Here is a 21,903-nt window from a genome sequence, read left to right as displayed (position 1 = left end):
TGCCCCTGCCCACCCATGGCTGTGCCCCTGCCCAGTCATGTGAAATCCATAGATTAGTGCCTAATGAATTTATTTACTAATGAATTTTATTGACTTCATTATATGAACTGTAACTCAGTAAAATTGTTAATTGTTGCGTTTTTATTTTTTGTTCAGTATAGTTCTGTAAAAAAAAAAATGTATTCAGTACATGGGACTTTAACCCATCATGCACAGGCTTTTATCTGCAACAAGTCAATTTCATGGAAAATGCACATCGTTTTTATGCAGATTTTAGAATATTCACATGAAAATCTGTTGCCAATTGGATGGAAACCTAGATAGTGACTTTGGAAGAGGGGCCTCAAAAGGTACATAGGGGGTTTAAAGGGTGTGTGCGTGTCAACCTTATGAAACACTTATGGAAGATTCTGGAGTGGAGCCTGAGACAGCGTTTACCACCATCAACAAAACACCAAATTATAGAATTTGTCATGGAGTCACATCCCCCCAAAAGTGTTCCAGACACTAGTACAATCTATTCCAAGGCGCATTGAAGCTGTTCTGGCAGCTCGTGATGGCCCAACACCCTATTAAGACACTATGTTGATGTTTCCTTTATTTAGGCAGTTACTTTTATGTTCAAAAACTGCAGACAAGTAAAATTTGAAGCAATTACAGACAATTATATAAATTGTTCCTTTTAATTTTTTATTAAAGTTTAAAACATGTAAAGAAACAAATATTATTCTAGCAACACAAATTAGAAACTTTCCATTTGAAGTACAGTGATATCTCAAACTAGAAACCTTGAAATGGAAGCCCAAAGATAGACCAATAACCCTGCGATCTAGTGCCTCTGACCAGAATAGACAGCGTAGATGTCAACATATTTTGACATCTACGCCTCATTTGGTGAGCTGTGCAGTCAGGGCGTCTATTAGCTCCTGTTTCTTGGTCCCTGTGACCTTCACCCCAAACTGCTTACAGGCGTCCTTCAGCACGGGCACCGTCAGCTTACCCAGGGTGCCTTTCTGTACATGACCCCTCAGCTCGTCCTCAGACATCTCCAACTTGGGCTTCTTTTCTGCGCCGCCTGCCGCCTCAGCTGAACACACACAGGGCCAGGATGTTACAACAACTAGTATTTCAACAGTGAGACTGCCAGCTACTACCCTGTTCTTTCTTACCCTATGGGCCGGACCCAAATCTCCCCTACAGGACACAAAGCAAGTAAACCATACACCACATTATAGATCATACAGAACTCACCTGGTTTGCGTTTGGGTCCAGTCTTGCCCTCTGGGTTGTAGTCAGCAGGGTACACCAGATCTCTGAACTCCTGAGCCAGGGAACCAAGACGCTGGTCCATCATATTCACATTGGGCACTGAGAGGGAGAGAGAGAAAGATAAGGAGAGATTGAACAGAAAGAATGGATGAGAAAAAGCGAGCTTGAGCACTGCTAAAAAAGAAGCATGTGGGCCAATCAGAAGCATATGGTGTGTGTATTCATCTTACTGGTGTGATCCTCTATGTGCTCCGGGGCCATGAGATCTAAAGCCAAGGCTTCCAGGTTCCTGTAGTGCTGCTGGAGGACTGGGTTCTCAAACGCATCACTCCTGGCAACACAGACAACACAGGAATCTCAAGACTCATTCAGGTCATATTCTAGGACGTTTACAATAGTGTTCCCCTTGTTTTCTGCTATTCTTTCACTGTTATGTTTTATGCTTTAACTCTTTTCAAAATGTGAATCCTGGTATGAAATAATAATGTTTAGTGTTCACTGTAATAAAAGGGCCGTACCTGTATTTGAAGCGCAGCTTGTGTACTATCTCCTTCATCTTGTCTACCTGAGGCTCGGAGGCTGTGGGGAGCTGAGGAGTGTCCAGGGTACGGATGTCATCCGCGTAGGGCAGGAAGATGCCATGGAAACCTGAGACAAACACACACACGTCACTACAATTAGTCTGAACGTTTAAAAGTATTTTAATTGTGTGGCATTTGTGCAAGACCACGGCTGCAGTGGGACCCAATGACTGTACCTGGAGCCGCAATCTGGGCCTGGCCATCATCCACCTCCTCTCTTTGGGGCACCAGCGCTAAGAAGCGCGGGGGAGAGTTACGAATCCGTGTATATTTACACAGAGCGAACACGTTCCTCACACTACACCTGCGCAGCAACGCTGTGAACACACAGGCACTCCCTGGGATGGAAAAACAGGACATGGTGAAAGGAGTTAAAGTTGGAACTGAAAATGGAACTTGGAGGACGAACGTGGGCTGACGTTTCCTAGATTACATTTTGACTTGTCACCGTTTCTCTTCCCATCATAGTGACAGGTTCACACACACCTGTGACCATTTCCTCCTCTGGGTAGATGAAGACAGCAGATCTGAGGTGGTGGTGCAGTTTGAGACGCTCCATGGGCTTGAACCCAATCAGCTCCAGACCCGGGTCAGAAAACTTCTTTATCACATCCACCTCGTCTTTCTCCATCACTATCTGCCTGCCTGCATACACCTATACAGACAACACACATCACATCTAGACCGAAAGTAACCGGACAGAATGAGAAATATGAAATCATACATTTTTTTATACCCCTTTTTCGTGATATCCAAATTGGTAGTTACAGTCCCATCCCATCGCTGCAACTCCCGTACGACTCGGGAGAGGCAAATGTCGAGAGCCGTGCATCCTCCGAAACACAACCCAGCCAAGCCGCACTGCTTCTTGACACAATGCCTGCTTAACCCAGAAGCCATGGGTCTCCCGGTTGCGGTGCCGGCTGCGACAGAGCCACTGCGCCACTCGGGAGGCCCATACTTTCTTTGATACACTTTAAATATATATTTCTTTGGTTTGATTTGAGATTCCCACTTAGTTACCTGAACTCTCTTGGTGTCGCTGGGGAGCAGCAGACTGCCCGTCTGTGTGTGGTAGAGGCGTGTCTTGGTGCGGACGGGCTCGTTGTTGTCTCTGTAGAGCTTGATGGCGTTAGGCTTCCTGGCCTGTAGGGCCGTGATGTACACACCCACTGCCACGTTCATCCCTTCCCCCAGACACAGATTCAACCTGAGACACAGAGGACAAGAGAGGAGCCATCAGCAACCAGGGCCCTGTTCAGTTTTATTAAACATTTGTAACATCTAAACATGTCCTATAAGAACACAGTGCCACACCTAAACAATGATGAGGGAAACTCTGTACCTTGCGACCGATCTCTTCTTCATCTCCTTGGCTCTGACCCTCTTCTTGAGGTCCTCCAATTTCCCACAAGGCTCCATCTGCAGACCCAGCTCAGCCTCGTCCTCGGGGGGGCTCACCACATCGCAGAAGAAGAGCGAGACGTCGAACCCACCTGGCTTCATCAGATGCATCAGGTCTATCACCACACCTGTGAGTGACAGAGAGAGAGAGAGAGAGAGAGAGAGAGAGAGAGAGAGAGTTCACTGATCCAACATTGTTTGTGATAAAATAAACATTTGCAAGAACAAGATGTATTTCCGGCCCCTTTCAAACCCCTTCAACCCTGTTACATCAAGGAGGCCAACTGCCATAGAGATACAACTATGTATGTTCTCTCTCTTTGACAACTGCCTTCCCCCTTTCTCCAGACCCACCGGTCTCTTTGAGGTCGCTAGCCTTGGTGCGGGCCTGGCGGTCGCGCTCGCTGTCTCCCCCATGTGGTGTGTCTCGGCAGGTGAAGATCATGAGGCGTTTGTGGGAGAGCCGAAGCTTGATGTCACTGTAGAGGTTGGAGCAGCACCATAGCGCCTCACCCAGGTTGGTATTCCCACTGCCCATGGTCTCTCCTGCCACCTGGGCACCCTTCTCCCCACGCAGCTCGTCCACGTCCTGCACCCGACGGGCACCTAGAGGAGAGAGAGATGGGAGGAGATAAAAGAAAAGGATAAACAGAGAGATAGGTGAGGAGGAAGAGTAAAGATAAGTCGATTGGAGATACACAGAGAGAATAATAACAAATGTTCAAATGGGTTCCAGAAGAATCCAAGACTCTTTCAGAGCACACACTGAAACTGCAGGCCAGGGGGACATACCAGGTGAGTCCAGGTCATGGTAGATATAGACATGCTTGAAACTGTTCCTGGGGTTCTTGCTCTGTTCCGTCCCATAGAACACTAGAGCCACCAGGTCCTTGTCACTGCTGATTATTTTACTGGTGTAGACACTGCGGACACACTAGGGAGGGAGAGTAGCACAATAAAACACTGTCAGAGGGCTAAGTAGGACCACAGAGATAAAGAGAGGAGTGGGAAAGTGCCATCAGTCATGTCACTTTTCATGGTGCTAAGAGTTCAGTCATTTTGATCACGTCTGAGATAAGGAGAGAAAGAGAGGCAGGGGAGGGGGTGAAGAAAGGACAGGAAAGGGTAAGGGAAAGCAGAGAGGGAGTTAGAGACAGCGAGAGAGAAAGATTACCTGCATGGTCATGTCAAATGGCGAGGGCTCTTCATCCTCCCCCTTGATGAACATCTCCTTGGAAGCATCCACCAGAAACACCAGGCTGTCACGGCCTGTGCTCTTATAGTCCACTGTGGAGAGGGATTACATTACATATGCTAACCCCCATTCTATTCAGTATTGATCCATTCAATCACCATCAATGTTGGTCTTACCTCCAGACTCATCCCTTTCCTCTCCATCCACATCTTCATCCTCATGGTGGTAGTCGTTCCACTGTGCCATTGGGACATGTACTAGTCTTGCCCTGAAAGTAACAAGGAAACAAACGCATACGTGCACACACACACAGTGTGTGAGAGAACTGTGGTTGTTATACAACTCTGATCAGGTAATACCAGATGATGTCGGGGTAAATTTAATGTGGCACTCCAGTCACCTTTTGGGTAAGTGGCTAGTTAGTTCTTGAGAACTCAAGGGGGGTATACCCACTTTACAGTTCCCCCCCCTTTTGGGTTCTTAGCTGATAGTATGGACCACAGCTACTCTCCCTCCCCATGTGAACCACAATCCCGACACTCTGTTTACTCCCGACACTCTAAGCGCAAATACGCCTCTTGCGATAAGGTTTTGTAAACCTTTGGAATGTAACTTTCATATATGCGAGAAATAATATTTAAAATACAAAACACAATTTTACTGTTTAGCAAAGTTGCACCCGGCTGTTTTCACACACTGCCTCAGCTACAATACCTCCATTACACCAATACGTTCCACATTTCCGGTGTTTCTTAAAAATACAGCCGTGTGCAACTTTCAAAACTGCATGCGGTAAGTCTTTTGTATTTTATTATTTTTTTCCCCCACTTATATTCAAGTTAACTTCCAAATGTTTCCAAAACTGTATCCAACACCTGCATTTGCGTTTAGACAGAACATTTGGGGGAGCGTCGGGGAATTAGGCGGCAGACAACTTTTTGAATATAATCACAGAGTTTCTAAACGGTATATGGTTATCTTAGCATCCACGTATCAGCATAAATAAGAATGCACTCTCATTTAAACTATACAGCCGAATGAAAGCATACCTTATGGCCGAATGTATGCTGTTACAAAAGTGGTTTCGGTGGAAATAGTTAGCTACAAGCCTTGTTTTGTCTTGATGCAGGTGTTGATATCAGACCATAGTCGTGTCACTGGTTTTAATTACGTCGTCAGTTGCGACCTGAAAGCGCATTACTTTTTCTATGGTGAAAATGTTGGTGGGTTCATGTAAAGCCAAATGTGCATAGCGCCATCTACTGTGCTATTGAGGTAGAGACGATTTATGAAACAAATATCGTCAAAATATTTGTCATATCAATCGTAAAACTCACTTGCATAAACACAAGATTTCTTAATTTTATTACGGATTCTTGCGTCCATTTCATAATATTTTATCAGACGCTTTGACGATGTAGGTCGTCACGGTCAACTATTTGAAGCTAGCCACAATACGGATTGTGGAATTTGCAGTTTCCCTTCAAAATAAGATTCCCCCATTGAAACATGCAAATGAATACAAATAGTGGAATAATACCTATTTGGACTAGATGCCAAACAAGGTTGTAATGTTTTTATATACATTCAAAATACAATAAGTAGTTCATTTGACAAAAAAAAGTAAAGAGTCAGTTGAAATCGCACTGTGGATGTAATTAGACTTCTGTATTGCATTGGGGGCATACTTATAATAAGCACTATCAAATCAAACACATAATATGCTGAAACACTTAAAAAAAACTTGTTGGCGTCAAATTAACAACTTATTGTCTTTTGTTGAATTTATATATCAATATTCCAAACTTGTTTAGGATGATCTAGTCCAAATATGGCATTATTCCACTATTTGTATACATTTGCATATTGCAATGGGTAACTTTTATTTTGAACGCGAACCCCACATTCCACTATTGTGGCCAATTCTTATTGTTGCTAGCTTCACACAGGTGTCCCAGTCTCACTCTATCCATTCATTGGCTGTTTTTTAAGCCATATGTATCTATGGGCAATTTTGACAGATCTATTTTGTTTTGAGTCACAGTGACACAGCAACAGCTGACTAGCATGTTAGCTAAGAGCTTCGTACTGTCGTGAATTTGCCTCAATTATTAGATAGATATTCGTTGTAATTAAGCTTAGCTACTATATGCCTTTTTATTTTTCCCAACATAAGGCATTTCGGACTATTTGTGTTTTTCTATTTGCGGAACCAGAACGAACTATAGTAACTTAACTAGTTACGTTAGATAACACTACGTTAACTAGTCGGATAGCTAGCTAGATAACACTAGCTAGCTAGTTCGTACACATTGAAGACAACACAGCACTCAACCTAATTTTACACCATCAAGCTGAATTATGGATCCAAATAACACCTCGTACGCTGTGAAACTGTATGTTTACGACATATCTAAAGGAATGGCTCGCCAGCTGAGCCCCCTCATGCTAGGTAAGTTGCTAACGCGTTAGTTAGCTAACTAGTTTTGCTTGGAATATACATTGTTTTACCCGCGGATGTAGAGTTTGGATTGATGAGCAGAGGCCGAGGATGCATTTTAGGCCTATGCGCTGAATTTAGAATCAATTTCTGTATCTTATGTACCCCAAGTTCGCTACAAAATGTAAACTTAATGTATAACGTTATCAACTATTCTGTTATATTCACAGGTAAACAGCTTGATGGAATATGGTGAGTAAATTATGTATTTTTTTGAATGATTGAAATCCTTATTTTAGTGAGGACAAAGGTCAAGTTATGTACACCTTTAAATATTTATATTATATTCCCCCAGTGTTTTTAAGTCTGTTAATTGGGAATCTGTCTTTATGTGAAATAAACTGTAGCCTTTTTCCTCTCACTTAGGCACACTGCTATAGTTGTACATGGAGAGGAGTTTTTCTATGGGGGAGATGGCATCACAAACTGCCCACCTGTAAGACAACGTTTTATTCTATTCCTTCCTAACATAAACTAGACCTGTAAATCTCTTTCTTATTGGTGTACATAAGTCTAAGTTAGTTACCCCAAGCATAGATCCTGTTAGTTGTGATAGAAAACGAATCCTGGGGCTGCATATGGGCTATTGGAGGACAACTGAGCAAGCAGGTGGCAGGTAGCCTAGCGGTTAAGAGTGTTGGGCCAGTAACCAACAGGTTGCTGGTTTGAATTCCCAAGCCTGCAAGTTGGAAAAATGTGCCGTTCTGCAAGGCAGTTAAATCCCCAACAACACCTGCTCCCTGGTCAATTTAAGGCACCCCTCCGCACCTCTATGATTCAGAGGGGTTGGGTTAAATGCATTCGATTGTACAACTGACTAGGCATCCCCTTTCCCCTTACAAGCTGTTTGTATTTGTTGTGTGTTTTTAGGGCGGAACGTCCCTAGGACAACCCAACTCCATAATAGACCTGGGCACCACAGAGGTGACTGAGGAGATCTTTATGGAGTACCTGTCTTCACTGGGAGAGTCCACGTACAGGTGAGGCTGTGGTACCTGGTTGATCTCAACCTTGTGGATCTCAACTCCACACGTAATGGCGATGTGCAGTCTCTCTCCCTCTCTTTCTCCCTTTACTCTGTTCCTATCTTTGCCTCACATCTTCTTTATCTGTAGGGGGAACCAATACCATCTGTTTGAGTGGAACTGTAACACGTTCAGTAACGAAGTGGCCCAGTTCCTCACTGGCAGCAAGATCCCCTGCCACATCACAGACCTGCCGGCTGAAGTGCTCTCCACGTGAGTTACACCTCTCTCCCCTCCCCTGTCTCTATAGCAACAAGAACCTGTTGTCAGACATTTAGTGTAGTGCGGGAGCATGGCACAGCGATAGTCGAGCACATATTGTTCATGGGTAAGAATTCCACCACTGACACTTTCATGCTGTCTCTCCTCGACCTGTAACTCTAAATCTACTTTCAATACTGTCTGAATAAAGAGAAAAATATGGAAGGAGGACAAGTCTCTGTTCACATGTAGAGTGTAGACACTATAAATATATACACACAGTTGAAGTCGGAAGTTTACTTACACTTAGGTTGGAGTCATTAAACCTTGTTTTTCAACCACTCCACAAATTTCTTATTAAACTATATTTTTGGCAAGTCGGTAAGGACATCTACTTCGTGCATGACACAAGTAATTTTCCCAACAATTGTTTACAGACAGATTATTTTACTTATAATTCACTGTATCACAATTCCAGTGGGTCAGAAGTTTGCATACACTAAGTTGACTGTGCCTTTAAACAGCTTGGAAAATTCCAGAAAATGGTGTCATGGCTTTAGCTTCTGATAGGCTAATTGACATAATTTGAGTCAATTGGAGTAATACCTGTGGATGTATTTCAAGGGCTACCTTCAAACTCAGTGCCTCTTTGCTTGACACAACTGGAAAATCAAAAGAAATCAGCCAAGTCCTCAGAAAAAAATTGTAGACCTCCACAAGTCTGGTTCATCCTTGGGAGCAATTTCCAAATGCCTGAAGGTACCACGTTCATCTGTACAAACGATAGTATGCAAGTATAAACACCATGGGACCCCGCAGCTGTCATACCGCTCAGGAAGGAGACGTGTTCTGTCTCCTAGAGATGAACGTACTTTGGTGCGAAAAGTGCAAATCAATCCCAGAACAACAGCAAAGGACCTTGTGAAGATGCTGGAGGAAACAGGTACAAAAGTATCTATATCCACAGTCAAATGAGTCCTATATCGACATAACCTGAAAGGCCGCTCAGCAAGGAAGAAGCCACTGCTCCAAAACTGCCATAAAAAAGCCAGACTACGGTTTGCAACTGCACATGGGGACAAAGATCGTAGTTTTTGGAGAAATATCCTCTGGTCTGATGAAACAAAAATAGAACTGTTTGGCCATAATGACCATCGTTATGTTTGTAGGAAAAAGGGGGAGGCTTGCAAGCCGTAGAACAGCATCCCAACTGTGAAGCACGGGGGTGGCAGCATCATGTTGTGGGGGGTTCTTTGCTGCAGGAGGGACTGGTGCACTTCACAAAGTAGATGGCATCATGAGGAAGAAAAATTATGTGGCTATATTTAAGCAACATCTCAAGACATCAGTCAGGAAGTTAAAGCTTGGTCGCAAATGGGTCTTCCAAATGGACAATTACCCCAAGCATACTTCCAAAGTTGTGGCAAAATGGCTTAAGGACAACAAAGTCAAGGTATTGGAGTGGCCATCACAAAGCCCTGACCTCAATGCCAAATAAATTTGTGGGCAGAACTGAAAAAGTGTGTGCGAGCAAGGAGGCCTACAAACCTGACTCAGTTACACCAGCTCTGTCGGAGGAATGGGCCAAAATTCACCAACTTATTTTGGGAAGCTTGTGGAAGGCTAACCAAAACATTTGACCGAAGTTAAACAATTTAAAGGAAATGATACCAAATACTAATTGAGTGTATGTAAACTTCTGACCCACTTGGTTATGTGATGAAAGAAATAAAAGCTGAAATAAATCATTCTCTCTACTATTATTCTGACATTTCACATTCTTAAAATAAAGTGGTGATCCTAACTGATCTAAGGCAGGGAATTTTTACTAGGATTAAATGTGTATTTGGCTAAGGTGTCTGTAAACTTCCGACTTGTAGACTTCCGACCTGTGTGTGTGTGCTATAAATCAGGACAGCTTGTTCAAAGCACAAGTCGCTGTGTATGGAGTTCATCATGTTACTCCCCGTTGATCAGATTCTAATTTGTGGTGTTCCACTCTCTGTCACCCACAGGCCTTTCGGCCAGGCGCTACGCCCTCTACTGGACTCCATCAATATTGCACCTCAGGGGGGCAACACCTTCAACGGACACTATGGCCAGAGATAGACCAGAGATAGACCAGAGATAGACCAGAGATAGACCAGAGATAGACCAGAGATAGACCAGAGATAGACCAGAGATAGACCAGAGATAGACCAGAGATAGACCAGAGATAGACTGATAACACAGGTGCACAGAGTAATATATTACACCAACAGTCTGTGTGTGAGGGGTGGGAGATCTGCAGCTCACCTTTTGTGAGTCCCTTAGGCTGCGTTTACACAGGCAGCCCAATTCTGATATTTTTTTCACTAGTTGGTCTTATGACCAATCAGATCAGCTCTGAAAAACATCTGATGGGAAAAGATCTGATGTGATTGGTCAAAAGAGCCATTAGTGACAAAAAGATCAGAAATGGGCTGCCTGATGTATGTCAGTCAGTGGGCCAGGCAGAAACCTAAGCCTACCTGACCTCTTTAATACCTTAACACCAACCAAGCCTGGCACACCCCATCCCCAGCCGTAACTTGATTATACCTAACTCTCCCCTTTTCCACTATAAAGTTGGCCTGATCCGTGCTGTATTTTAGTATGTCCACGGATATCAAGATGGCCGTAAGTATATAATAAGATGGAGCTTTCTTCTACTCTCCGTAGGATCCCATGATCGGCTGAATGTAAAACTAGAGAGCTGCAAGGTTTCTCTCTAGAAAGTGCAGCTCTTTCCTACACGGGTGGGGGTAGGGTACCTTTTACATACCTTCTATGTTTTACTAAATAAGTATTAAGCTATTTTACTGTTATATTGTTTTGTGTTCTTTTTTAATTACCATGATATGACTGGGTTGCCACTAGAGGGAGCGAAGGAAAGGAAAAGAGAAACAGCTAAAGTGGTGATAAAATCTAGCCAAATTCTGATTTGCACTTGCCTTTGTATTGGGAACTTGCGTATTCACATGTCTTCGTACCAACTGTCTTGTGTCAAGGTTTATCCATCCCTTGAATACATCGTCACACACACTCAGGGTCATCATGCGACGACCTCAAAGTACTGAATGTGTGATTTTTATAACTAAAGATACCATAGCCGGTCGTTTCAAATCGGAACAAATTAGTCATAATGGGCAGAACAAGCAAGGAGGTGGGCAGAGCCAGTTACAAGCTAGCGAGATCCTTTTGGCGCGTTCTAGCATACATTCGCATATTTCTGCTAGGGAACACCTACTCTGTGAAGTGCGCGTGTGCAATAACTCAATTCGCTTTTGCACTTCTAAACAGTGCCATTTTTTAAAAACTTTAGCAAAGGGTAAATTCTAGGAAACTTAGTCCACTCTGTTCATAACAGATTAAAGTTTTGGGAACAGAACTGTATTGAGATCAAATGTTTCATCAATTAGAAATTAGCAGAATCTCAACCAAAATCCATCTCGTTCCATCTTCTCCCACTGCTGGCCACTGGGCCTCCTCTCACGGCAAAAGCAAAGCGGATGCTTCACATTTATACAGTCGGTGAAATATCTGGCTCATTGTTCTATCTGTGTCTGAATCTTTCCAGAGTTTGTATTCCCATACCTTTTCAAATGAGCAGGAATACACCATATACAGGAGTTCTCTAAGATTGAAATGTTATGCAAAAATCACTCTTCATATCACGAATCATGCCAATCTCTATTCACTTTTCCCCTGATATTATCAGTGATTTTTCTTTTGTGGTATATTTATTTATTTGGATAATATATATATATATATATATATATATATATATATAACACAAGGCTGTCTTTGCAAGTTAAATATTTTAATGAATTCCCTAATGTCATTATGGTCATATCGTTATAGCTATTGTATCATCAAGGCTAATCTATTCAGTCATTCACATTGGTGTTAAGTCAATGTTGTGATATCCCCCCCCAAAAATCCATCCTTACCCTCTCCACTATTGTGATATAAATGATCCCGTTTATATTTTACGAAACTCTTGCCACTACTTGATAAAGAACCTTTCTCTATAAGTATTGTTGTCTGCGTCTTGTGTTAACTCGACGATCTTAAGAAAGATCGAGAAGGACGGTGTTCCACAGTGAAATGCACACCACAGTGCAGTGTTACCAGCCTGTCTATGGCTATTCTAGGACTGGTAGTTTACTGAACTAATAGTTAAGTTATCCCTTCACCAAAATAGCCAGTGATCAGTGGGAGAGCGTTCTACATGCGTTATGTGATGGTTTAAGATACTGTACACTGGAAAATACAAGTGCTTTTGATGATAATTCCCAGAATGTCCACATGGGGGGGATGGTAGTTTTCTAGTTTCAGATTATTTTTAATGTCGACAATATAGCTACAGAGGAAAGTTATACAAATAACACTTATGAACCTCTCTTTGAGAGACATTTAAAAGTCTTACAATAGTTCCATCGTATTTCACCTTTCTCTGAAGTCAGTGGCATCAAAAACCTAACTAGAACATCTTCATATACACTACATACAGGAACAAATAAGTAGTCGATCTTTGATATACATAATTTTTTGGTCCAATATATCCTTGATTATTACGTTTTTATTCAGCACAATATCATACATGTATCACACTTCAGTTAGATAATTATATATTTGGTCATAGTATCTTAAACATTTTAATAATGCACTGTATAATTTTGCCGCAAGTCGGTATATATTTTGCATTGGTCTAGTTGCATTTGTCTCAAACTAGGCTGTAGATTCAGTCTTCAGCTGTGTTACTGTGCTGCAGTGAGAGGCAGCCCGAGCTGTGGATCTACAACTGAGCAGAAGATAACCTTAGTCAGACAACATCAACACATCAGGGATTTCCAAAGGGGAACTGTAGAATCTGAATGTCAGATCAAAGTTTATTGGTCATGTACGCAGATGTTATCGCAGGTACAGAGAAATGGTTGTTTCTAGCTCCAAGCGTACAGTAATACCTAGCAATACAAAAACATTTAAGAAGCATAATCCAAAAAAATACAGATTTTAAGAAATCAGAACGAGCAATGTCAGACACTGGAATATAAATAAGCAATAAGGCCCGAGTGTGTGTGCTATATGGCAAATATGCCACGGTTAAGGGCTGTTCTTATACATGATACAACGCGGAGTGCTAGGACAGAGGTCTTAGCCATGGTATATTGGCAATATATCACAACCCCCCCCGAGGTTCCTTAGTGCTATTATAAACTGGTTACCATCATAATTAGAGCAGTAAAAATGTTTTGTCGTACCCATGGTATACGGTCTGCTTTACCATGGCTTTCAGCCCATCAGCATTTAGGGCTTGACCCACCCAGTTTATAAATATATGCAGTACCAGTCAAAAGTTTGGACACATCTACTCATTCAAGGGTTTTTCTTTATTTTGACTATTTTCTACATTATAGATTCATGTAATTCCAGGTGACTACCTCATGAAGCTGGTTGAGAGAATGCCAAGCGTGTGCAAGGCTGTCATCAAGGCAAAGGGTGGATACTTTGAAGAATCTCAAATATAAAATATATTTTGAATTGTTTAACACTTTTTTTGGTTACTACATGTGTTTTTTCATAGTGTTGATGTCTTCACTATTATTCTACAATGTAGAAAACAGTAAAAATAAAGAAAAAGCCTTGAATGAGTAGCTGTGTCCAAACTTTTGACTGGTGCTAATGTAACAGTGTAGGTTCCGTCCCAACCCGGGCTCGAACCAGGGACCCTTGCACACATCAACAACTGACACCCCACGAAGCATCGTTACCCATCGCGCCACAAAAGCCGCGGCTTTTGTGGCGCGATGGGTAACGATGCTTCGTGGGGTGTCACTGTCACCTGGAATTAGGGGAAACCCTACTTCAAGTCTCAGAGCGAGTGACGTCACTGATTGAAATGCTATTAGCCCGTACCACCGCTAACTAACTAGCCATTTCACATCGGTTACACTCACCCCCCCTTTGACCTCCTCCTTTTCCGCAGCAACCAATGATCCGGGTCAACAGCATCAATGCAACAGTGTAGGTTCCGTCCCTCTCTTCGCCCCAACCTGGGCTCGAACCAGGGACCCTTGCACACATCAACAACTGACACCCCACAAAGCATCGTTACCCATCGCGCCACAAAAGCCACGGCCCTTGCAACGCAAGGGGAAACCCTACTTCAAGTCTCAGAGCGAGCGATGTCACTGATTGAAATGCTATTAGCGCGCACCACCGCTAACTAACTAGCCATTTCACATCGGTTACACTAATTCTTAAAATAATTTTTATGGAGTATCTATCTACATAGGCGTACAGAGGCCCATTATCAGCAACCATCACTCCTGTGTTCCAATGGCACGTTGTGTTAGCTAATCCAAGTTTATCATTTTAAAAGGCTAATTGATCATTAGAAAACCCTTTTGCAATTATGTTAGCACAGCTAAAACTGTGGGTTCGATTACAGGCTCAAAATGGCCAGAAACAAATAACTATTTTCTGAAACTCGTCAGTCTATTCTTATTCTGAGAAATGAAGGCTATTCCATGTGAGAAATTGCCAGGAAACTGAAGATCTCGTACAACGCTGTGTACTACTCCCTTCACAGAACAGCGCAAACTGGCTCTAACCAGAATAGAAAGAGGAGTAGGAGGCCCCAGTGCTGAGCAAGAGGACAAGTACATTAGAGTGTCTAGTTTGAGAAACAGATGCCTCAAGTCCTCAACTGGCAGCTTCATTAAATAGTCCCTGCAAAACGTCTCAACATCAACAGTGAAGAGGTGACTCTGGGATGCTGGCCTTCTAGGCAGAGTTGCAAAGAAAAACCCATATCTCTGTCCAGTGTCTGTGTTCTTTTGCCCATCTTAATCTTTTCTTTTTATTGGCCAGTCTGAGATATGGCTTTTTCTTTGCAACTCTGCCTAGAAGGCCAGCAACCCGCAGGTCGCCTCTTCACTGTTGACATTGAGGCTGGTGTTTTCTGGGTACTTACATGGCTTTCAATGGCCTCCATTCTGTGTAAAAACTCCAGCTGATTTGGTAACACCATAGTGGACTCTGGTCTGACAGATCAATTGCAATTCAATAAACTCTATCAATTTAAATATACTGTTTCACAGATCATAAAGCTCTTATCCAAACCAAAAATGTCAACTCCACATAATACACTACATTATATACAGTGAAAACATGATTTTCTGATTTCTTCTCCCTATAATTTGGTATGATCGGTAAGTAATGTGTATTGCCCATCAAATAAAATGTTGCTTACAAGAATAGATAATTATGTGTCATATGTTTATCCCAACAGAACATAAAGAACAAGTATTACCTGTAAGTACAAGGGGATATCATCATTGGGTTGGAAAAAATGCATGGTGTCATACTGGAAAAGATTGAAAGCACTTCAATTCAGTGCTTAAAACATTGACTTAAGTACTGAAATATTAAGAACTATTTATATTGCTTCAACATTTTTCTTCCCTCTTTATTACCTGCTAATTGCACTGTTTTTGCCCTGGAGGGCTCTGTGGGTCGCTCATGTTGTGTTATGTAGCATATGTCATTGTTGTGGTGGTGTGTCTGACAATTAGTTTTGAGGCTGTAATGTTACAGGATTGGCGTTGCATCGGATCTGTTTGGTTCTCACTTGAGGAGGGGAAGCAGTCAATGCAAAACCTAGCTGAAATTGAGTCTGTTTTCTGTTCTTGTAGTCAAAACATTTGCTTTAGTAGCTGCTACTGGTGTGGGAGTCATTTACGCACTGTGTCTAGTAGTGTCAGTCATGTTCATGGGGAAGCTGTGAGAGTACATATGCCCTTGTCCTCAGCCCACTGCCCTGACACACACACACACTGAAGCCTGCATCCTGGGGCTGTGGGGAGATAGTGTTTGGACTAGGAAACAGCTTGGAGGAGCCGTTGTCAGAGCAGGGGGTCAAAAGACTATCAGTTACACTGGAGAGAACATGAGCAAGTGATGGGGACAGAGGGTGGGAATGAGGGGAGGACGGGGGGAGGGAATGAGTGAGGGAGGGAATGAGGGACGGGAGGGAGTGAATGAGGAATTGAATAGCTCTCCAAAAGAAGGGGTGAATAGAGACTTGATGAGAGACCTGAGAGAGAGAAGGAAGAGATGAAAGCAGGAGAGGAGAGGATCTCACTCTTTGAGGCCGACGTGAGTAAGGTCTTTAATCAGGTCAACACTCACAAGTCCGGACGATATTCTAGGGAGCGTTCTCAGAGCATGCACAGAACAACTGGCAGGCATATTCACGGTAATTTTCAACCACCGTCATTCCTGTTACCAAGAACTCTAAGGCGTCATGCCACAACGACTACTGCCCTGTAGCACTCACATCTGTAATCATGACGTGCTCTGAAAAGCTGGTTATAGCACACATCAACTCCATCATCCCAGACACCTTAAACCCAATCCAATTTGTGTACCGGCCCAACAGATCCATAGACAATGTAATCTCAATTGCACTCTACACTGCCCTCACTCACCTAGATAAGAGGATTACCTATGTGAGAATTCTGTTCATTGACTACAGCTCAGTGTTCAACACCATGGTGCCCTCCAAGCTCATCACCAAGCTTAGGACCCTGGGACTGAACACCTCCCTCTGTAACTGGATCCTGGAATTCCTGACGGGCCACCTCCACGTGGTGAGAGTAGGCAACATCACCTCCGCCACACTGACCCTCAAAATGGGGGCTCCTCAGGGGTCTGTGCTTAATCCCCTCCTGTACACTCTGTTCAACCGCGTTTGTGTGGCCACGCACGACTCCAACACCACCATCATGTTTGCTGACGTCACAACACTGACGATGAGACTGCCTACAGGGGGAGGTCAGTGACCTGGCAGTGTGGTGCTGGGACAACAACCTCTCCCTCAACGTCAGTAAGACCAAGGAGCTGATCGTGGACTACAGGAAACGGGGAGGTGAGCACATCCCCATCCACATTGGCAGGGCTGCAGTGGAGCGGGTCAAGAGCTTCAAGTTCCTCGATGTCCAAATCAGTAAGGACTTAAAATGGTCCAAACACACGCACACAGTTGTGAAGAAGGCGCGACAGCATCTCTTCTACCCCAGGTTGGAAAGATTTGTCATTGGCCTTCAAATCATCAAAAGGTTACTACTACAGCTGCAACATTGAGAGCATCTTGACTGGCTACATCTCTGCTTGGTATGGCAACTGCACCGCCCTCGAACGCTTGGCGCTACAGAGGGTGGTACGGACAGCCCAGTACATCACTGGGGCTGAGTCCCCGGGACCTCTATATTAGGCGGTGTGAAAGGAAGGCCCGGAAAATTGTTAGACTGTTCTGAAGTGGCCAGCAATGAGTCCATCTAAATCCCATTGAAAACTTGTGGAGAGATCTGAAAACAGCAATCTCAGAGAACTGGAGCTGTTTGCACAAGAGGAGTGGGTCAAACTGCCTATACAGAGATGCAGGAAGCTCATCAATGGCTATAGGAAGCGCTTGATTGTAGTTATTTTGACCAAAGGCTGTGCTTCCAAATATTACGTCTTGGGTGTCAATCATTTTGTCAGTTACATTTCTGTTTAGTTTCTGATTTTAAATGGATATAAGTTCTGAATCAAAAAACAAAGGTTATGTAATATTAATAGTGATTTAAAGAATATTGTAGAGAGCAAATACTTTGGTCAATTTCAACTTCTTTTTTGGGAAAATTGTGAGTTACTTGAAAAAAGTGCAAGGCTGCCAATAAGATCCTGTATATTGCTACTGACCCTGGACCTAACCCTGTATATAGCTACTGACCCTTGAACTCATCCTGTATATAGCTACTGACCCTGGAACTCACCCTGTATATAGCTACTGACCCTGGAACTCACCCTATATATAGCTTACATAGTTTCTTGTGTTCTTATTTTTGTTATACTTTACTTTAAAAAATAAATAATACTACTGATATTGATTACTGCACTGTTGGGAAAAACCCTGCAAGGCATTTCACTGTACTTGTGCATGTGACAATATAAACTTGATTAGAAAAGGGTAGAGGAGGAGAAGATGAGGAGGTAGAGAAGATGAGGAGGAATAGAGAGAAGCTGAGGAGGTGGAATAAAGAAGATGAAGAGAAATAGAGAGAAGATGAGGATTAGAGTGAAGATGATGAGGAGGTGGAGAGGAGGAAAAGAGAGAAGATGAGGAGGAATAGAGAGAAGATGAGGTGGAGAGGAGGAATAGAGAAGATGAGGTGGAGAGGAGGAATAGAGAGAAGATGAGGAGGAATAGAGAGAAGATGAGGAGGAGGAGAGGAAGAATAGAGAGAGATGAGGGGGAGAAGAGGAGGAATAGAGAGAAGATTAGGTGGATACGAGGAATAGAGAGAGATGAAGAGGTGGAGATGGGGGAATAGAGAGAGATGAGGTGGAGAGGAGAGTAGAAATAGAGAGAAGATGAGAAGGTGGAGAGTAGGAATAGAGAATATGAGGAGGGATAGAGAGAAGATGGAGAGGAGGAATAGAGAGAAGATGAAGAATAGAGAAAATGAGGAGGTGGAGAGAGATGGAGAGGAGGAATAGAGAGAAGATGAGGAGGAATAGAGAGAAGATGAGGTGGAGGGGAGGAAAAGAGAAGATGAGGTGAAGGGGAGGAATATAGAAGATGTGGAGGGTTAGAGGAGGAATAGAGAGAAGATGAGGTGGAGAGTAGGAATAGAGAATATGAGGAGGGATAGAGAGAAGATGAGGAGGGGGAGAGGAGGAATAGAGAGAAGATGAGGAGGAATAGAGAAGATGAGGAGGTGGAGATGAATAGAGAGAAGATGAGGAGGTGGAGAGGAGGAATAGAGAGAAGATGAGGTGGAAAGTAGGAATAGAGAATATGAGGAGGGATAGAGAGAAGATGAGGAGGGGGAGAGGAGGGATGGAGAGATGAGGGGGAGAGTAGGAATAGAGAATATGAGGAGGGATAGAGAGAAGATGGAGAGGAGGAATAGAGAGAAGATGAAGAATAGAGAAAATGAGGAGGTGGAGAGAGATGGAGAGGAGGAATAGAGAGAAGATGAGGAGGAATAGAGAGAAGATGAGGTGGAGGGGAGGAAAAGAGAAGATGAGGTGAAGGGGAGGAATATAGAAGATGTGGAGGGTTAGAGGGGGAATAGAGAGAGATGAGGTGGAGAGGAGAGTAGAAATAGAGAGAAGATGAGAAGGTGGAGAGTAGGAATAGAGAATATGAGGAGGGATAGAGAGAAGATGGAGAGGAGGAATAGAGAGAAGATGAAGAATAGAGAAAATGCGGAGGTGGAGAGAGATGGAGAGGAGGAATAGAGAGAAGATGAGGAGGAATAGAGAGAAGATGAGGTGGAGGGGAGGAAAAGAGAAGATGAGGTGAAGGGGAGGAATATAGAAGATGTGGAGGGTTAGAGGAGGAATAGAGAGAAGATGAGGTGGAGAGGAGGAATAGAGAATATGAGGAGGGATAGAGAGAAGATGAGGAGGGGGAGAGGAGGAATAGAGAGAAGATGAGGAGGAATAGAGAAGATGAGGAGGTGGAGATGAATAGAGAGAAGATGAGAAGGTGGAGAGTAGGAATAGAGAATATGAGGAGGGATAGAGAGAAGATGAGGAGGGGGAGAGGAGGAATAGAGAAGATGAGGAGGAATAGAGAGAAGATGAGAGGAGGAATAGAAAGAAGATCAGGAGGTGGAGAGGAGGAATAGAGAGAAGATGAGGAGGAGTAGAGAGAATATATGGCAGTGGAGAGGAGAAATAGAGAAAAGATGAGGAATAGAGATGAGGTGGAGAGAGAAGATGAGGGGGAGAAGAGGAGGAATAGAGAGATGAGGGGGAGAAGACGAGGAATAGAGAGAGATGAGGAGGTGAGAGGGGGAATAGAGAGAAGATGAGGAGGAATAGAGAGAAGAGGAGGTGGTGGAAGGGCAGAATAGACAAAATGAGGAGGTGGAGGGTAGGAATAGAGAAGATGAGGAGGAATAGAGAGAAGAGGAGGTGGTGGAGGGGAGGAAAAGAGAAGATGAGGTGGATGGGGAGGAATAGAGGAGGGGGAGAGGAGGAATAGAGAGAAGAGGAGGAGGTGGAGGAGAGGAATAAAGAGAAGATGAGGAGGAATAGAGAGAAGAGGAGGAGGTGGATGGGGGAAAAGAGAAGATGAGGTGGAGGAGAGGAGTAGAGAGAAGATGAGGAATAGAGAGGAGGAGGAGGTGGATGGGGGAAAAGAGAAGATGAGGTGGAGGGGATGAATATAGAAGATGAGGTGGGTTAGAGGAGGAATAGGGAGAAGATGAGGTGGAGAGTAGAAATAGAGAGAAGATGAGAAGGTAGAGAGGACAAATAGAGAGAAGGTGAGGAGGAATAGAGAAGGAATAGAGAAGGAGGGTTAGAGAGAAGATGAGGAGAGAAGGAATGGAGAGAGGATGAGGAGGTGGAGAGGAATAGAGAAGATGAGGAGGTGGAGAGGTGGAATAGAGAGAAGATGAGAAGGAATAGAGAGAAGGTTGAGGAGAAGATGAGGAGAGAGAAGATGAGGAGGAGGAGAGGAGGAATGGAGAGAAGAGGAATAGATATAGGATCAGGAAGTGGAGATGAGGAATAGGGAGAAGATGAGGTGGAGGAAATGAGGAACAGAAAGATATGAGGAGGAATAGACATGATGAGGAGTTGGAGAGGAGAAATAGAGAGAAGATTAGGAGGAAAAGAGAGAAGGGGAGGAGGTGGAGGGGAGGAATAGAGAAGATGAGGGGGAGAGGAGGAATGGAGAAGATGAGGAATAGAGAGAAGGTTGAGGAATAGAGAAGATGAGGAGGAAAGAGAAGATGAGGAGGAATAGAGAGAAGGTGAGGAGGAATAGAGAGAAGATGAGGAGGGGGAGAAGAGGGAGAAGAGGAATAGATATAGGTTCAGGAAGTGGAGATGAGGAATAGGGAGAAGATGAAGAGGTGGAAATGAGGAATAGAGAGAAGATGAGGAGGAAAAGAGAGAAGATGAGGAGGTGGAGAGGAGGAATAGAGAAGATGAGGTGGAGAGAGAAGATGTGGATAAATAGACAGAAGATGAGGATGAATAGAGAGAATGCAAGGAGGATTTGAGATAAAATGAGGATGTAGAGAGGAGGAATAGAGAGAAGATGATGAGGAATAGAGAGAAGATGAGGAGGAATAGAGATGAGGAGCAATAGAGAGAAGATGAGGTGGAGAGGAGGAATAGAGAGATGAGGTGGAGAGGAGGAATAGAGAGAGAGAAGATGAGGAGGTGGAGAGGAGGAATATAGAGAAGATGAGGAGGAGGAATAGAGAGAAGATGAGGTGGAGAGAGAAGATGAGGAGGAATAGAGACGATGAGGAGGTGGAGGAATAGAGAAGATGAGGAGGGGGAGAGGAGGAATAGAGAGAAGATGAGGTGGAGAGGAGAAATGGAGAGAAAATGAGGAGGTGGAGAGGAGGAATAAAGAATATAAGAAGGGATAGAGATAAGATGAGGTGGGGGACAGGTGGAAGAGAGAAGATGAGGAGGTGGAGAGAGAAGAGGTGGAGAGGAGGAATAGAGAGAAGATGAGGGGGAGAGGAGGAATAGAGAGAAGTTGAGGGGGAGATGAGGAATAGAGACATGATGAGGAGGTAGAGAAGAGGAATAGAGTAGATGAGGAGGTGGAGAGGGGTAATGGAGAGAATATGATGAGTAATAGAGAGAAGATGAGGAGGTGGACAGGAGGAATAGAAAGAA

At 43.6% G+C, this 21,903-nt stretch overlaps 2 protein-coding genes across 3 annotated transcripts; one reads left to right on the top strand and one right to left on the bottom strand.

Annotated features, from left to right (window-relative positions):
- Nucleotides 1-669: 669 nt before the first annotated feature.
- On the bottom strand, nucleotides 670-5,604 carry xrcc6 (X-ray repair complementing defective repair in Chinese hamster cells 6). Of its 2 annotated transcripts, none has more exons than XM_014207104.2 (13): nucleotides 4,850-5,175; nucleotides 4,626-4,717; nucleotides 4,429-4,541; nucleotides 4,047-4,188; nucleotides 3,609-3,860; nucleotides 3,196-3,382; nucleotides 2,874-3,060; nucleotides 2,337-2,505; nucleotides 2,027-2,188; nucleotides 1,788-1,917; nucleotides 1,500-1,600; nucleotides 1,252-1,368; nucleotides 670-1,087 (listed from the first exon to the last, which is right to left on the bottom strand). In XM_014207104.2, exons 2-13 carry the CDS (start codon nucleotides 4,693-4,695, stop codon nucleotides 888-890), a joined length of 1,830 nt encoding a protein of 609 aa, XP_014062579.2. In that variant the 5' UTR covers nucleotides 4,696-4,717; nucleotides 4,850-5,175; the 3' UTR covers nucleotides 670-887.
- Nucleotides 5,605-6,429: 825 nt separating this feature from the next.
- On the top strand, nucleotides 6,430-12,230 carry LOC106608961 (desumoylating isopeptidase 1). The gene is made up of 6 exons (XM_014207226.2): nucleotides 6,430-6,901; nucleotides 7,120-7,141; nucleotides 7,316-7,385; nucleotides 7,820-7,929; nucleotides 8,065-8,187; nucleotides 10,191-12,230. The coding sequence occupies exons 1-6, from the start codon at nucleotides 6,811-6,813 to the stop codon at nucleotides 10,282-10,284; spliced, it is 510 nt and encodes a 169-aa protein (XP_014062701.1). The 5' UTR covers nucleotides 6,430-6,810; the 3' UTR covers nucleotides 10,285-12,230.
- Nucleotides 12,231-21,903: the final 9,673 nt, after the last annotated feature.

Source organism: Salmo salar, chromosome ssa01 (genome assembly GCF_905237065.1).
Source record: "Salmo salar chromosome ssa01, Ssal_v3.1, whole genome shotgun sequence".
NCBI classification, from domain to species: domain Eukaryota; kingdom Metazoa; phylum Chordata; class Actinopteri; order Salmoniformes; family Salmonidae; genus Salmo; species Salmo salar.
The sequence above is the reverse complement of the archived record's forward strand: the minus strand, read 5'-3'. Positions and strand labels throughout refer to the sequence as shown.

Bases quoted from the DNA above. Each gene is read 5' to 3' on its own strand.
- xrcc6 (XM_014207104.2), bottom strand. From the start codon at position 4,695: ATGGCACAGTGGAACGACTACCACCATGAGGATGAAGATGTGGATGGA. The intron at 3,861-4,046 runs GTATGTCCCCCT...TCTCTCCTCTAG, and splicing joins CCATGACCTGGACTCACCTG to GTGCCCGTCGGGTGCAGGAC. The intron at 3,383-3,608 runs GTGGGTCTGGAG...TGTCACTCACAG, and splicing joins TAGCGACCTCAAAGAGACCG to GTGTGGTGATAGACCTGATG.
- LOC106608961 (XM_014207226.2), top strand. From the start codon at position 6,811: ATGGATCCAAATAACACCTCGTACGCTGTGAAACTGTATGTTTACGAC. The intron at 6,902-7,119 runs GTAAGTTGCTAA...TTATATTCACAG, and splicing joins GCTGAGCCCCCTCATGCTAG to GTAAACAGCTTGATGGAATA. The intron at 7,142-7,315 runs GTGAGTAAATTA...CCTCTCACTTAG, and splicing joins AAACAGCTTGATGGAATATG to GCACACTGCTATAGTTGTAC.